The sequence below is a fragment of the Podarcis bocagei genome (assembly GCF_964188305.1).
Source record: "Podarcis bocagei genome assembly, chromosome: 4".
NCBI classification, from domain to species: Eukaryota; Metazoa; Chordata; class Lepidosauria; order Squamata; family Lacertidae; genus Podarcis; species Podarcis bocagei.
The window spans coordinates 41,443,077-41,458,086 of record NC_138128.1 but is presented as its reverse complement, the minus strand read 5'-3'; the positions used below and the strand labels follow the sequence as shown (position 1 = coordinate 41,458,086).

The 15,010-nt window shown below is 41.8% G+C and overlaps 1 protein-coding gene across 22 annotated transcripts in view; it reads right to left on the bottom strand.

The window, feature by feature from the left end:
* Nucleotides 1-15,010, bottom strand: part of KIF1A (kinesin family member 1A) — a 117,044-nt gene that overhangs the window by 31,812 nt on the left and 70,222 nt on the right. For all 22 annotated transcript variants that reach the window (XM_081192492.1, XM_081192503.1, XM_081192507.1 and 19 more), the window contains 6 exons: nucleotides 7,881-7,999; nucleotides 5,372-5,457; nucleotides 3,022-3,160; nucleotides 2,220-2,388; nucleotides 1,593-1,683; nucleotides 507-625 (listed from right to left, as the gene is read on the bottom strand). In XM_081192492.1, the coding sequence (XP_081048618.1) occupies nucleotides 507-625; nucleotides 1,593-1,683; nucleotides 2,220-2,388; nucleotides 3,022-3,160; nucleotides 5,372-5,457; nucleotides 7,881-7,999 (723 nt within the window). The remainder of the gene's footprint in view (nucleotides 1-506; nucleotides 626-1,592; nucleotides 1,684-2,219; nucleotides 2,389-3,021; nucleotides 3,161-5,371; nucleotides 5,458-7,880; nucleotides 8,000-15,010) is intronic.

Genomic DNA, 15,010 nt, shown 5'->3' with positions numbered 1-15,010 from the left:
GAAATTAGAATATATCAACGTAGGCCCAACATAGGAATTTGTGCTTGGTCAAATAATAGGACCTGAACATGAGCTGATAGGGTACTAAGCTGTTGCTCCAACTCTTTACCTACCCAAGACTCAGAAGTTGCAACCAAGACTTCAGCACTGATTCGTCTAGTCCAGCTGAGTGTCAGACTTGTACTCTTTGACCAGACCAAGACTTTTTGAGCTCTAATGATGTAAATGTAACAGCAGCATCTGCCCTTATATACCTGAGCATGCTTTAGTTGTTCTAACATACAACAAACTGCAAGGCAGTTCTGAAAACCATTGATCCTTGCCACTGAACACATGAACCTGATCAAAATAAGGCCAATGAAGAGAGCCCCATTGTTCTTACTGCTGCAGCCACAGACTTTGCATATTGCAAAATGGACATAATCTGGGCTAAAGTAGGGCAAACCCCAAAGCCAGTGAGAGATTAATCCTATGGCAATGGCAGTTGTTATGGAGGTGACACTTACCTGAGGACATCCTTGCAGAGAGGTGGGAAAGGATGCTGCTGATAGTGTCCAAATACCTCAAAGACAATTGGCTGGCTCTTGATATACTCAATGAAAGATTTGGTGACCTCCACTGCAATCTGAGAGAAAGGAAAGAAAAGAAGAAGAAAAGCCATTTGAAACAGAATATCTACAAGGTCACATTCACTTAAGAAAAATTTATTTCAGCAAAGTTTATGGTTAACATTAGTTACATGGCAAATGAAAGGCACTCAGTACTAGTACTACTACTGCTACTACTAATATTCTTAGTAAAATTATAAACTAAAAGTGGTACTTGGGCACAGATATTTATTACTTCATTTCACAGATTTATACATGGACTACATGTATGGGCCTATGGCCGCAATAAACTATTATTATTATTATTATTATTACATGGACTACATGGCCATTGGTTGAATTCAGCAGCACTCTGGTCATGTTTTTATGTTAAGTTTGTGATAGACTGATCTGGAAAAATGATGGCCTCTCAGCTTAGTTCTCTAGCTGTGTGATGATAATGATGTTGACTTATGAGGGTGAACACAATAAAGATTGCAAAGCACTTTGCAAATTCCAAGTGTTTATACCAATGATAAACAGAAGCAGCAGCAAGTACAGCATGTGACACAGGGCATGGTGTGCTGGTGCAATGGTTGTGCCTCATCTTGAATACTTGTTTGCTGTTGCAGCACATAGAATTATGCAATACAGATTATAGTTAGCAAGCTATAATATGCCTATAATACAGCTTTCAGCTTGAATGGCAATCATTGTTATTGATGGCTCTTTTTCATCCAGAAGGAGGTCACCAATTATGCACAAAATGAAAAGCTTGCTTCATTCTTCGTATAAGGATGGCACCCTGAATCCAGAACAATGTATTTTTTCATATCCTTGTTAATCAGGCTGTTTCAAGTACTGTTGCCTGACATTAAAGGTGTCACCATTAATACCATCTCTATGGCAATCACAAATCTGCTCTACCAGAGGCTATTTCCACCCTGGATGCAGGTGCTGCCCATGGAGTTGTCAAAATGAAGCCTTCTCAGATTCTATACTTACGTTTTGTACATGATAGAAGCCAAGGGGTGGGCCTCGCCCAGTGTTCTTCAAGGGTTCTGTGGAGAAGGCCTCATCATGGCGGTGGATAAAGCTGTGAAGAAATACAAGTTTTATTGTTGTTGCTGTTGTTGTTGTTAAATATATTTATCACAGGTATGTTCCATAGTTGCATATTGCTACACAGGCAGAAACCATTAAACACTAGCTCAGTTGAGGTCTGATGGTCACCACTGAGGCTTCCTATACTTTGAGTGCTACGTTCCTGTTGGGGGTACTCACATACTGAAAGGCAAGTAGGACAAGGACCTGAGGGGGAATAATCCTCAAAGGGTTCCTCACCCCATCATGCAGGGATCCCTCATAGTTCTTTGCTGTCCTCCTCTTCTCCTGTAATAATTAATGTCTTCCACCAAAGGAAGGTCTGGTATCTATACTCTAACCTCCATCCTTTAGCCTTCTAAATGCTAAAACGTTTTGGCTGTCAGGAATCAACCTCTGTCAATCTAGGTTCTCCCATCTGAAAAGAATGGGATAGCCACCGAAGGGCAAAGGAAGGAGAAACCACAATCTCCTAAGGTTATCTGAAATGGGTAAAGGGCAAATAGAGAAGGAATGACTGTAACTCACTTAAACTGGCAGAAGATGTCTGCATATTCTGCTGAGATGCTAGATGCCTGCAAAACTGTCACTCTGAAAGTGAAGATGCTGCCCAGCTTCAGGTGCTCAAGGGCTGTCTCTAAAGGCCCATCCACCACAGACTTCTCTGAACTGTCCAGGAGAAGATCCTCAGGGGTGGCTGGAGAAATAGAATATTAAAGTTATAAAGGACATTTCCTCATTGGTATAAAGCAGATGCTTCCTCATATCCTAAATGGTGCACACATCAAAGTGAGAGCAGAAGAAGACGTCCTGGACACTGGAAGGAAAAAGCTTGCTTGTCCCATTGGTGGACTTTCCTGTACAAAATAGCACGGTGGGCACAACAGCTGAATTCTATGGCTTTGCCAGGTAGGGTTGGAATGACTCCTGCCTGAAACCCTGGAGAGCAGCTGCCAGCCAGTGTTTACAATATTGGGCTAGATGGCCAAAGATCTGACTTGGTAGAAAGCAGCCTCCTAGGTTCCTAATTCTCACAAGTGGAACTTGCAGTAAAATGCTGTAGTGTATAATCATCTCCTAGTAGGAGCATTCCTGTTCACGTTTCCTGCTATATGTCCTGGCATGTGACTGAATCCCACCCCAAATAGCAATGTTTTGGAAGTGTCCCGGAAGCCTTATCTTTTTAAAAACATTCTTCTTTTTAAAAACATTCTTTTGTAGCTTTCCAATGTTCTTTATGAGGAGCTCCAAAAAGGGGCTCAAATCTTTGGCTTTTGCTGCTATGCACACAGTTCCTCAACCCCTTTCTGACCTAAAAAAAACCCTTCACCTGCACAGGTGTTGTTGTTGACTTCATCTGCAGATGGTCCTATGTCAGTTACTTGTCCCTGTCCCTCTACGATACGCAGCTCCTCCTGTGAAGTTCCAGAGCGGGACATTCCCACTACAGGACAGGACTCAGACTGGAACTATAAGGAAACAAAGGATAGGAAAAGAATACAAGATAAAGGTATGATGGTTCTGGGTGGTGTCATTAGGTTTCCCTTGCAGTGGTGTATTTTGCTGTTCTCCTTTTTAAACTGTGAGGTTAGGGAGATACAAAGTCAAGCTCAAGATGCAAGTGAAACCAGCTGATCTAAGAAGAGAGGAATTTCTGGGCTATGAAGTTCCATTAATAAATAACTCAAAAGAGTTCAGTAAGATGAGAACATATAGGACTAACTTATCTCTTCTCAGCTAGAATTTTATTAGCAAGAGAATAAACACCCATTGTGCCATCTATTGAAAAATGGCACAACAAAATATGAGATTATACATCAATTGCCAAATTATATTATATTTATCAAACCTATAGGTAGGATATTTTCTTGTCTAAATTGATTAAGTTTGTAGAAAACTGTAGTTAATTGTAGGAGATGTTAATTCACACTGTTTTGAAATTTAGCAGTGCTGTTGAGTTTCTTCTGTCCCTTATATTGCATCTTTCCTTTTTTCTGTTTTTGTATCTCTTATTCTCTTATTCAAACATGGTAGAAATAAAATATAAATATGATCAAGGAAGAAAGGGGGAAAAACTTGTAGAGCTTTATATTTATCAATAATAATCTGATATAGTATTTGCTGCTAAATAGTAAACATTTAATAGAATCTGGACTGAAATCCAAGACTTCAAAGGTCGCTAATGTCAGTTTCCATGTCACTCAGAAGAAACAAACCAGCCTCTCAGTTTGCCATATGTTAATATATGTAAATTCATGTAAATTTAAGCCATCTTTTACTTAGCTTTGGGCATAAATTACAAAGAACAGAAGGTATGGCATACAATTGAGCAGGGTAATTTAACAGAAGAGAACAGAAGAGACAACAAGCTTTGTTGTAACTCAGACTCTAAGTAGTCTTTAGAGACCAACATTACTTTGCCACACTACTGAGCCCTCTGAAACTTCTGAATCTGCACAGCAAATTGGTTAATTAATAACCACTTATAACCAGTTACAGATAGGTAGCCGTGTTGGTCTGCCATAGTCAAAATAAAAACCTTTTCAGAACTAAAACCTTTTAGTTCTACAGCAAACCTTTTCAGAACTAAAATACCCAGCAGATGAAGTTAGACAACAGATCAACAGAGCCAGACTGATACCCAGAGAGAACTTGCTGCAAGACAGACCCAAAAAAGAAAATAACAGAACACCACTAGTCATCACATACAGCTCCCAAGTTAAAACAGTTCAACGCATCATCAGAGATCTACAACCTCTTCTGGACAATGACAGTTCTCTTTCTCAAGCTCTGGGAGGAAGACCTTTCATTGCCTACAGACAGCCACCCAATCTTAAACAACTCCTAACCCACAATAATACTACAACCAGACTTAACACGGACACTGGCATCAGAGCCTGCAATAAACCCAGATGCCAACTTTGCTGCCACATACACCCAGACAACACCATTACTGGCCCCAACAACATCACACATACCATCTCGGGACTATTTAATTGCTCATCGTCTAACATTGTGTATGCCATCAAATGCCAACAGTGTCCTTCAGCTCTCTATATTGGACAAACAGGCCAAACCTTACGCCAAAGAATAAACGGACATAAATCTGACATCAAGAATCACAAAACAGAGAAACCAGTAGGAGAACACTTCAATCTCCCAGGACATTCTATACAAGATCTCAAAGTAGCTGTTTTACTACAAAGGAATTTCAGAAATAGACTGGAAAGAGAAGCTGCTGAATTACAACTCATTACCAAACTTAAAACAATGGATAGACCTGGTCTGAACAGAGACATTGGATTCTTATCTCATTATACATGACTAAGCCATTTCTCACCTTCTCACCCCTTGCCTTTTCCTGCAAGACCTATTACAGTCGTTAAGAGTCGTCAACAGGCTCATCTCAGCTATCTGCCAATCTCCAATTCCCACCACCCTTCTGAGTAATACCCCTCCCCACCTTCTCACTATATAGAAGGATCTGGCAACTTCTGTTTCAGTGTATCTGAAGAAGTGTGCATGCACACGAAAGCTTATACCAAGAACTAACTTAGTTGGTCTTTAAGGTGCTACAGGAAGGAATTTTTTTATTTTCACTTATAACCAGTTAGGTTCAGGTCTGAGTGTGATCAACAATCTGGGATGATGCTCAGCTAGTTCTGTCTTCCATGGCATACCTTTTCAAAGTGCTGATCATCAAAGGAAATTTTGGCTGTTCCAGATTGCCGCACTCCTGAGCCATAATCTGGTGCTTCTTCATCAGCTGGAAACAGGAAGGCATCAAGAGGTTATAGTAAGGAAAGAGAAGCTCAGACTCCCCAACAGATTGAGAGCCATAGCCAGGAACTCCTAAGCTGCAGTCCTATATCCACTTCCTCATTGGACTCAGTGGGATTCCCTTCTCAGCAGAAATGCCTAGGATTGCACTTTTGCTCACTTATCTTTTCACGTTTATATTTTCTTATGAGTACATTTTTATCCCACCTTTCCTCCAAGCAGCTCAAGAGGGCATGCAAGGTTCTCCCCCTCACATTAAATCCTCACAGTAACCCTGCGAGGTGCGTTCGGCTGAGAGACAATGGATAGCCCAAAGTCACCTCATGGGGACTTCATGGCTGAGGGGGGATTTGAACCTGGGTCTCCCCATTCCTAGTACAACACTCTAATCCACAAGAAAGTGCTAGGGAACTGTACAGGGCAAATACAGTCAGCCACCAAGTGTGGCTGCATTTGGACTGGCATCACTCCAAGTTTATTTTTGCATGTGGTAAATTTCTTCTCTGAATACCATTATCCAGCCACACTGTGAGGAAAGAAATATAAAAAGTGGGGATGGTTGGTTATCTGGATGCACCTTGAATCATCCAAATGAATGTGAATGAGGAAAGGTACCACTGGAAGTAGATGGTCTAAGTTTCACTACATCAAGGAAGAGCAAATGCCTCTGCTAAAATTAAGCATGATGCTGAAAAATGTGGAAACAAAAAGCATCAATTAATCCATCTCTTTGCCATCAAAGTTACAATCTTTTGGCCAAGCTGCTCTGTCCTTATTTTAGCCCAACACAAATGTGATTGCACCTTCAGAGAAATGCAGTTGGCTTATAAGGCATTGCATTTTATCTCACTGACAGAAGGCTCCCTGTGAAATTTTGCAGGATATGCTTAAATTGCTCTTTCCTTGTATGACAGAGACATGGGGTTGTGCATTTCTCCGTACGATGCTTTGAAATACACATGTTATGTAAACATTTAATTTGAAATATTTTATAGCGTAATAACAAACACCCAGTCTATACATGAACAGGATGCAGAGAAGGCACACCTACACAGTCCAGGAACAGTCTTTTGGGCACAGAACAACTATTTAAAACACAGGTTCACTTCTGTTATAGTTGCAAAGGTGTAGATGGTTATGTATGAATTCAGTAAAATCCATATATGCAGTAATATGACAGCATGAGCTGTGACATGCTGCAATGTAGAATAACCCTAGAAATCTTTGAAACGATGTGCCTATGTTTGTACTAATTATAGATAGAGATAGGATATACATTCATTCCTATAGATCAAGGTGAACCCAACTGGTGCAGAAATACAATGGACACTCAGGATTCCTACCAGTGATTTCTGCACTTGAAAAACAGCATATGTAGCAGCAGTTCCCCACTCCCCCATAATTTTTGATGTTAAACACACTGCATGTCTGGGCTATGCATGGAAGAAGCTCACAGCATACTAGCTTGGGATATTACACTGCCCTGGTGTAATAACTAAGGTATATAAGGTAGAGATAGGCAATTGGATGGACTCAACCTGGTCCCTAGAAGCTGCTCAATTGGTCTGAATTCCAGGGACCCATGTTATTATGTATCACCTACAAAGGCTGAAACACAGGGCTGCTGTATATTCTTCACTTGATGGCTGCATGTGTATGCTTCACTGGATGACTGCAACTAGAAGTGGTGAGCTGTACCTGTTTCTTGTTCTCTCAGAAAACAGGATCTTCAATCATTTTTAAGTCCACCTTCTATTAATCACTGTGATTAATTAATTGCTACTGCTCAGCTTTAAGGGAGTTTGACTGGCTGATCATATATTTACACCTTATGAAATTCTGCACACTATCTTGGAAGGGCAATCATTGCCTCCAATGCAGTTTAGAAAATCATATAAAAATAAAACAAATATAAATGTGTGAAGAAGTCATTAGAGATCAAGTACCACAGAGAAAACTTATACATCACCTCAAATACAATGATCTTCAGTGGAGTCAATTCACACATTAAATTATGTATGAACTGGTCTTTGGTCAAAGGACTTGCCTTACCACGGTGAACAGCAACAGGTGATTTGGCAGAGCCTTCCCCTTAGTACTAAACACTATGTACCTTAGTTAATAATTCCAACAAAAGGCAAAGGGCTCTTCTGCTCTCAAGCCCTTGTTAAAAATGAGCTGCTTGCAAGGAGAAGAGGGAATGGCTGTATAAATGCAAGTGCCTAGAACAGGCAAGTCCTCTAGCCTGTTGCCCTCCAGATGTTTTGGGCTACAATTCACATCAGCCCCAGCCAGCATGGCCAACGGTCAAGGATGATGGGAGTTGTAGCCTAAAACATCTGGAGGGCACCAGGTTGGAGATGGCCAGCCTCGGCTGTCCCTCCTTCTCCATCTCCAGCCACCTCTTACCTGAGATGGCCTGAACAGCCACGCGCAGGAACCCTTTCACTTCCCCCTTCTCGCTGACAATGGCGACGCGGTGCACCAGAGGTACAGGATACAGCAAGTTGCTGAGATACACAAAGGCTCTGGAAAGAAAAGTGACATAGGAGAGTGGTCACTGCGCCTCACGCACGAGCTTCTCCAAACATACTCCATAGCCGATGGTAGCTGGGACCACAGTTCACCGCTCACATCACAACATGGTGCTGCAAAGCAAAACTAAAGAAAGGCAGCCATGGCCAGCCGGACAGAGAGGGGGAATTCAGCGTGCTTAGAACAGAGTTCCTGTGCTGAGCAGTGAAGCGAAAGTGTAGTGAGTTAGTGAGCGCTAGCATAGCGTACCTCTCGTTCTGTCACCTCCCATGGCTGAAGGGAGGGGAGGGGGCGGTGCTGGTGCAAGAAGGAAACTAGGAAAAGGACCTCTGGCAGGAGAGACTAGACAACTAGTACCCTGGGTGCTGTAATTCGTCCAAGGTCCTGCTGCTGAGTAACAGTGGGGCAAAAGGGACAGAAAAGAGGACAAGCAAAGACAAAGAGGATTAGAGGTTTAAGGCAGGGAAAGCAGTGGGGTGGGGAAGAAAAGGGAAGGAAGGAGGGAGATAGGTTCCTTCTAAAGAGGAAAAACTCCCCGGGACTTGAGAGACACAAATTGTGCTGAATTTTAGGCCTGCTTCAAAGGAGCTGTCAACTAATCAGAGTTCCTTCATGGAAATGAAACATGCCTTTAAAGCGGGGGAAGGAGACCTGTGGTATTCCAAGTGTTGTTGGGTTCCCATCAGCCCCTGGTAGAACAGTCAATGGTCAGTGATGGCAAGGAATTGGAATCTAGCAGTATCTGGAAGACTACAACCTTCCCACCCCTGCCATAAAGAGTATAATATGCTACAGCCAGCTTCATTCCACCCACTAATCTTAGGTAATCTTAGGGCACTGATGGTTCCCCAAGTACCTGTCTTCCTTGTAATAAACCCATGAACTGGGTGGGGCAGTATTCAATATCCTTGACATAAATAGAACACCACCTCTCCCTCTCTCCCTGTCTCTACACACACACACACTTTGCTTGGGTTATTTCAGTTTGGAGAAGACATTTAATAAAAATTATAGTCTATGGGGGATCTTGAATCTTTGACATGAACCTGTCTAGCCTCTGCTTAAATATTTACAGTGGTACCTCGCAAGACGAATGCCTCGGAAGACGAAAAACTCGCAAGACGAAAGAGTTTTTTTGTTTTTTGAGTTGCTTCGCAAGATGAATTTCCCTATGGGCTTGCTTTGCAAGACAAAAACGTCTTGCAAGTTTGTTTCCTTTTTCTTAAAACCGCTTGAAGAGGTGCAGTTGCAACTTGACCGTGCTTCGCAAGACGAAAAATTCGCAAGACGAAAAAACTCACAGAACGAATTAATTTCGTCTTGCGAGGCACCACTGTACAGTGAAAGGTTTTTTGGGGAGGGGAGTTTACTGCTGCTGCTGTACTGCTGCAACCAATGACTGCCACCCAGGGTCATTATGGTCAAGTTGGAGGTAGTACTCAGTGTGAGATGCATGGAGCCAGATACCTGTGTCCTCCTCACTTCAGGTTGAATGAGTGGTCATTATGGGATTTAGAGCATTGTCCCCTAGTGAGCTCTATTTCTTCATAACATCTAAATTGGGAGAGGCTATGCAGGCCCTAGATTAATGACTGGACTCAGTGGTGGGGTCAATACACTGAGCTTGAATCTGGGCAAGATAAAGGCTCAATGGGTGTGGTTCTGGAAAATTGGTCAATTACCTGCACTAGGAGGGGTTTCACTCCCTCTAAAGCAGTGGTGGCTAAACTTGGCCATCCAGCTGTTTTGGGACTACAATTACCATCATCCCTGACCACTAGTCCTTTTAGCTAGGGATGATGGGAGTTGTAGTTCAAAAACAGCTGGAGGGCCAAGTTTGGCCACCACTGCTCTAAAGCAACAGGTTCATAGTCAGGGCCTATGACCTATGACTCTTGGACCTAGCTAGCATTATCATTGGAGGCACAAGTGTCTTCAATGGCCAGGAGTACCTACTCCTGCTTTGGCTGGTAAGACACCTTTCGTTGTTCTTGGACTGCAATAGCTTATGCACAGTAGATCATGCACTGTTAGTGTCAGTACCTGATTGCCGCAACATGCTTTATGCAGGGCACTGGCTGTTTGTATGCTTTCAGGTCAGCTTTATAATTTTAGTCCTAGTGAACAAAGCTCTAAACAATGTGGGACCAGGGTACTTACTCCCTATAGGTTGGCTAGAGCCGCTAGAAATTATCACTGAGATTGTCATAGGCTGAGCTTTTAGATGTGCCTCACCACCCATACTCAAATCCCTCTTTACTGAGAAAGGAGCACTCAGTGCAATAGCCCTTGCATTATGGAAGATCTCCCCAGCAGATACGAGGCAGATATTATTATTATTTCAGCAAACATTCCAGTAATGTTAATTTTTATCTGATCACTTTTGCAATAATAGCAATATATGTTTATTTATATTGAATTTCACGTTGGTTTTAGTTTAGACCAGTGTTCCCATCTGTGAAAATAACATTGAACCTTGCTTCTGTCTTCTCTGATATTACCTATCCCTCCCAGTTACGTGTCTTCTTAAAGTTTGACAAGCATCCCTCAATGCCCTCATCCAAGTCTTTTACAAAACTTTAAAGCAGCACAGGACCTAGGACACAGTCCTCTGGCACTCCACTCAAAACTTCAGGTTTATGCCGAGCCATTAGTACTGTAAGCATTTGTTGGGTACAATTGCTCAACCAACTATGAATTCACTTAGCAGCAGTATCATATCACTCAACCAACATTTTCTCATCTTGTCAACAAGATAAAATGGGAGACCTTTCAAATTCTTTGCTGAAATTAAGATATATTATCTTTGTTGTTCCCATGATCTACCAGACTAATAACTTTATTAAATGAACACATATTAAGAGATTAAGAAAGAACCCATCCAAGATTAGAAATTTATAAACAGCCTTACAGTATTTATATTATTATAACAGCATACAATATGTTTGTTGTTGTTTAGTCATTTAGTCGTGTCCGACTCTTTGTGACCCCATGGACCAGAGCACGCCAGGCACTCCTGTCTTCATACAATATGTTACATTACTATAATTGTTCACGTCATGGGAATCAATAGGAAGTAACTAGTTAAAGGACTTGAGGGCTGGTCACATTAACAGAAAGAAGGAATAAGTCCCACTGAACCAGATGATACATGTCTCGGAACTTGTTGGTAGGGAATGATGGGCATTCTGGCATTGATTTGGGGTATATTAAGTCTCATATTTGATTCACTTCCCATCTAACTCTGAAAGAGAAATGCACCAGCCTCAATCTGGAAGCAATTCCATTCTCTTGGTGGCATGACTAGTAATGTCACCAATAAACGTGTTGGCTTTTCTTCAACCAACATATATCATAGATTAACTTCAACAACTACATCCATAAATTTGGCAGGAAGGTTGCCTACACTGATAAACCTTTTAAACTGCTACTGAATTTTTGCTCTGTGTTTTTTTTAATGTAGGGAAGACATATATGCACCAGGAACTAACATCAGGGATGCTTTCCCCTTGGTCTTAGCAAAATGATCAAACTTGAAATATATCTATATTGAAATCAGGCCTTTAACTATGAAAATGTTTCCCGCTAACATACATGACAATTGTCATTGTTTCAAGCCATTCTCCTAAATCTGTGCTCATAAGAATAGTTTTAAAATGATCATATTACATCAGAATCAGTGTATAGTGTGACTCTCTGGGAAATGTGTATATGAGCATGATCATTAATATTTTGAAAAGTTCCCCTGCAGATTAACACTTTAACTTTAAATCTTGTGAACAAGTGACAGCTCACCTAATACTCACAAATAGGGGTCTGTGCTTGGAAGGAAGAACTGTTAAAAAGAAACCAGAAATTGCTTTCTTCAGACCAGAGAAATGACCGGTGTAATGTAAGTATGGACTTGTTCTGCACAGCTCACATCCCTGATAAAATAGCACTTTAATAGGTTATTATTTAATGGGGTAGCCATCATGGTGCCCTTGAAATGCTGCTAGACTGCAACTACTATTACCCCTAACCATTGGCTATGCTGGCTGGAGGGCATCACGTTGGAAGTGGCTGCCAGTAAGTGGAGAAAAAGGTGGCAACAACTAGACTTGTTTTAAGTTGGTTGAGTCACTGAAAAAAAAGACACAGCTGAATTTATCTGGGGCATTCAGAATATGAATCCTATTGGCCTCAAGCCACTATTTATTTCACCTTCTCCCTTCTGTTTATCTCACCTTCATCCCCAAATTCTAAACTCTTAGGTACAGCATAGGATAGAATAGCATTATCCCGTAGCATTATGAATCTTACTAAGAAGAAAGTATCAGCTTATTCTTTGCTTTCTGTTTGAAGAGAAAGCAACAACAGCTGTATTTGAGTTGAGTTTTTAGTTTGATTGATTTTACACAAGAGGCAAGTTTCCATATATCCTTGCAGACAGCATCAATCAAGCAGCAGTAAATGGGCCTGCCCATAACATTGTTAAGAAATGATCTGGCAGGTGGGTTGGTCACCTGTGAATCACCTGATGTCAGGTGACTTTTTTGCCTTGCATGTGTATTGCACAGTGCATTGAAAAGCACTTGGTAAGACCCAGTAATCAAAATGCCAGGTCTTGAGAAGCCCCTTTCAAAGTGCTGTTTTGCACAGAACAGCACTACCCAAATGGGATGGCCTGGTGGACTGAATCGGGCCTATGGGCCAGAGATTCCCCACACCTGGCCTAGAGAAAAGCAATGTACCCACAAACTTCCTTGGAACTGCAAATCTCCTTGATGCTCAAAACCCATGGGCAGATATTCCGAAAGAATGCAGATAACATCACCTTCTCAAATCTAGTCTCTCTTTTATTCAGCATAATCTTCATCTTCTTCATATGAGGTCTGGAATGTCTTGTTTTGAAATTGGATGGCTAAGAGGAAGCAGGAGGCATACATCTGTTGAAGTGCTATTATGGTCACAGCCAACAAGGGCCCATTATGAAACAGGCCTGAAACCCAGAAGAATGAAGGAACTGGCGAACTGGAGAGGTGGAGAGGCAGAAGCAGTAAGAAGAGAAAGGGGTCAAGTCAGGGACGTTGGGAGGAGACAAAGAGGTAGAGGGATTGATAAAGGAAGGCCGAAAGAGGCTGTGTGTCATTAAAAGAATAGAGTAGGATAGAGGCACTAACCACAAGATTGGTGAGGTGCAAAGATGGCATGCTCAGACCAAAGAAAAGCCTTTCAAAAGGAAGACAAAAGTGAAATAACCCCCAATTTTGCTAAAGCTTTGGAGATAGAGCCAGCAGCTAAAAAAATAATAATAATAAGGAAAAAGAAAAAAAATCAAAGACAAAGATCCAATCAAAGCACACTTCATGAGAAATGTGAACGGCACAGCTGCTGCATGGGGGGAGTCAATTTTGTCTGACTCAAAAGACCCCCCAAGAACAGTTCACAGGATTGGGGGAGAGGGTGTTCCCTCATTGAGCTATTTGGTAGTTTGGCCTGTTTGTTGATTTAAAATCTCAAATCCCCCAGAAAAAAAGGAAGAAGCCAGCTCTTTCGGTCTGAGACTGCAGGACTCTTCCCCAATCTCCCTCTCTGGCTTTTCTAGGCCCTTTTCCTCCCTTGCTGGCTCCCATTTTCCTAACTCCTACTTAAAAGTGAGGAAACTAAAGCTTAGGACCTCTTGCCCAAATATCAAGGAAATATCCTTATGTTCATACAAAGTTAAATTAATCCTGGTATAAATTGAGCAACTTCTGAGGTGCAGGTTTATGAATGTGGGCCCGTGAAGGGCAGGGCTTTGAAGGTAAAATGATGAATATTTGGTTCTGCCTGAGCAAAACAGGCAAGGATATTGTAAGGACCCCAGTAGGATCCTGCCCCCTCATTTGTACAGAGTATGCATCCATTGCTAGAACGTGGTTGCTTTTCTGCCTTTGTGAGAAAATTGAATAGTGTGATGAAGAATCGTATCTTTCTTAACAGCAAACTCAATTTGCAGTCCCAAAGGCACAAGGATGAAGCCTCTTGCTGCCAAATATGGAAATTAGAACTAACCATGTTTGCTTTCAATGAATAATTTCTCTCCAGTGCTTTTCTCTGCCAAATTGTAATGTAGCAGAAATAGCTTCACTCACTTACTAGGTGGGACAACAAATGGCACTGGTTGGTAGGGTCATCCCAAATCATTATGGTGAAGGACAAGATGGCATCCCACTCCAGTTCAGCTGAATCTTACTTGAAGACTGGTAATGGGACAGAGTCCTCCAGAATAGGCTACATGGCATACACAGCTCTGTCCTTCAGCACCTGCTGCCTGAGGTGGCTGCTTCACTCTGCCTACTGGCAGGGCTGGCCCTGCTGGGTGGCCATACAAAAGCAACTGTGCTTTCAAGCATATTCTAGAATTCGATCCCAGAACTTTATTCACTACCCACTGCTCCTGTGTGCTGAAATCCTAGTTTCTATCCTTTGTCAAAGTTAAATACCCCAAATGCCAGTCTTCAGCATTTGCTGAGCAATGCAAACAAGAAAAGTTTGCCTAGTTTCTTAATGTTTTCAGCATTTATTTCCTGTTTCTATATTCTAGTCCAATCAACTCTCCTTCCCTCTGGAATGACACCCTAGTGTTCCTTTATTCTAGAGCTAAATCTTAGTTCCCTCCATGTCTCCTAGATCAGAATTATCAGGGAACTGCATTAAATGCACACTCCTCACATCATACTGTACAGGAGCAGACAATGAAACTAGATTATCCTCCTGTTTTTGAGACCATAGGTATAAAATACGTTTTTTTAAAAAACAGTCCTGTGAGAAGGCGCATAATTGCAGAAGCTTTAGCTCTGCAGGCAGGTTCTGGACATTCACTTCTAAGTTGTTGCCTCTCCAGAAGCCATCCCCTCATTTGTCTTCCTGCCAGTTTTCTCACAGTATATCTGATTCCTCCTTAGGTATGCTCAGACCCTTGCTTTTTTGTTTTGTTGGTTTTGCCCCCTCATTTCTGGAACTTGTTAGAGAGCTCACCT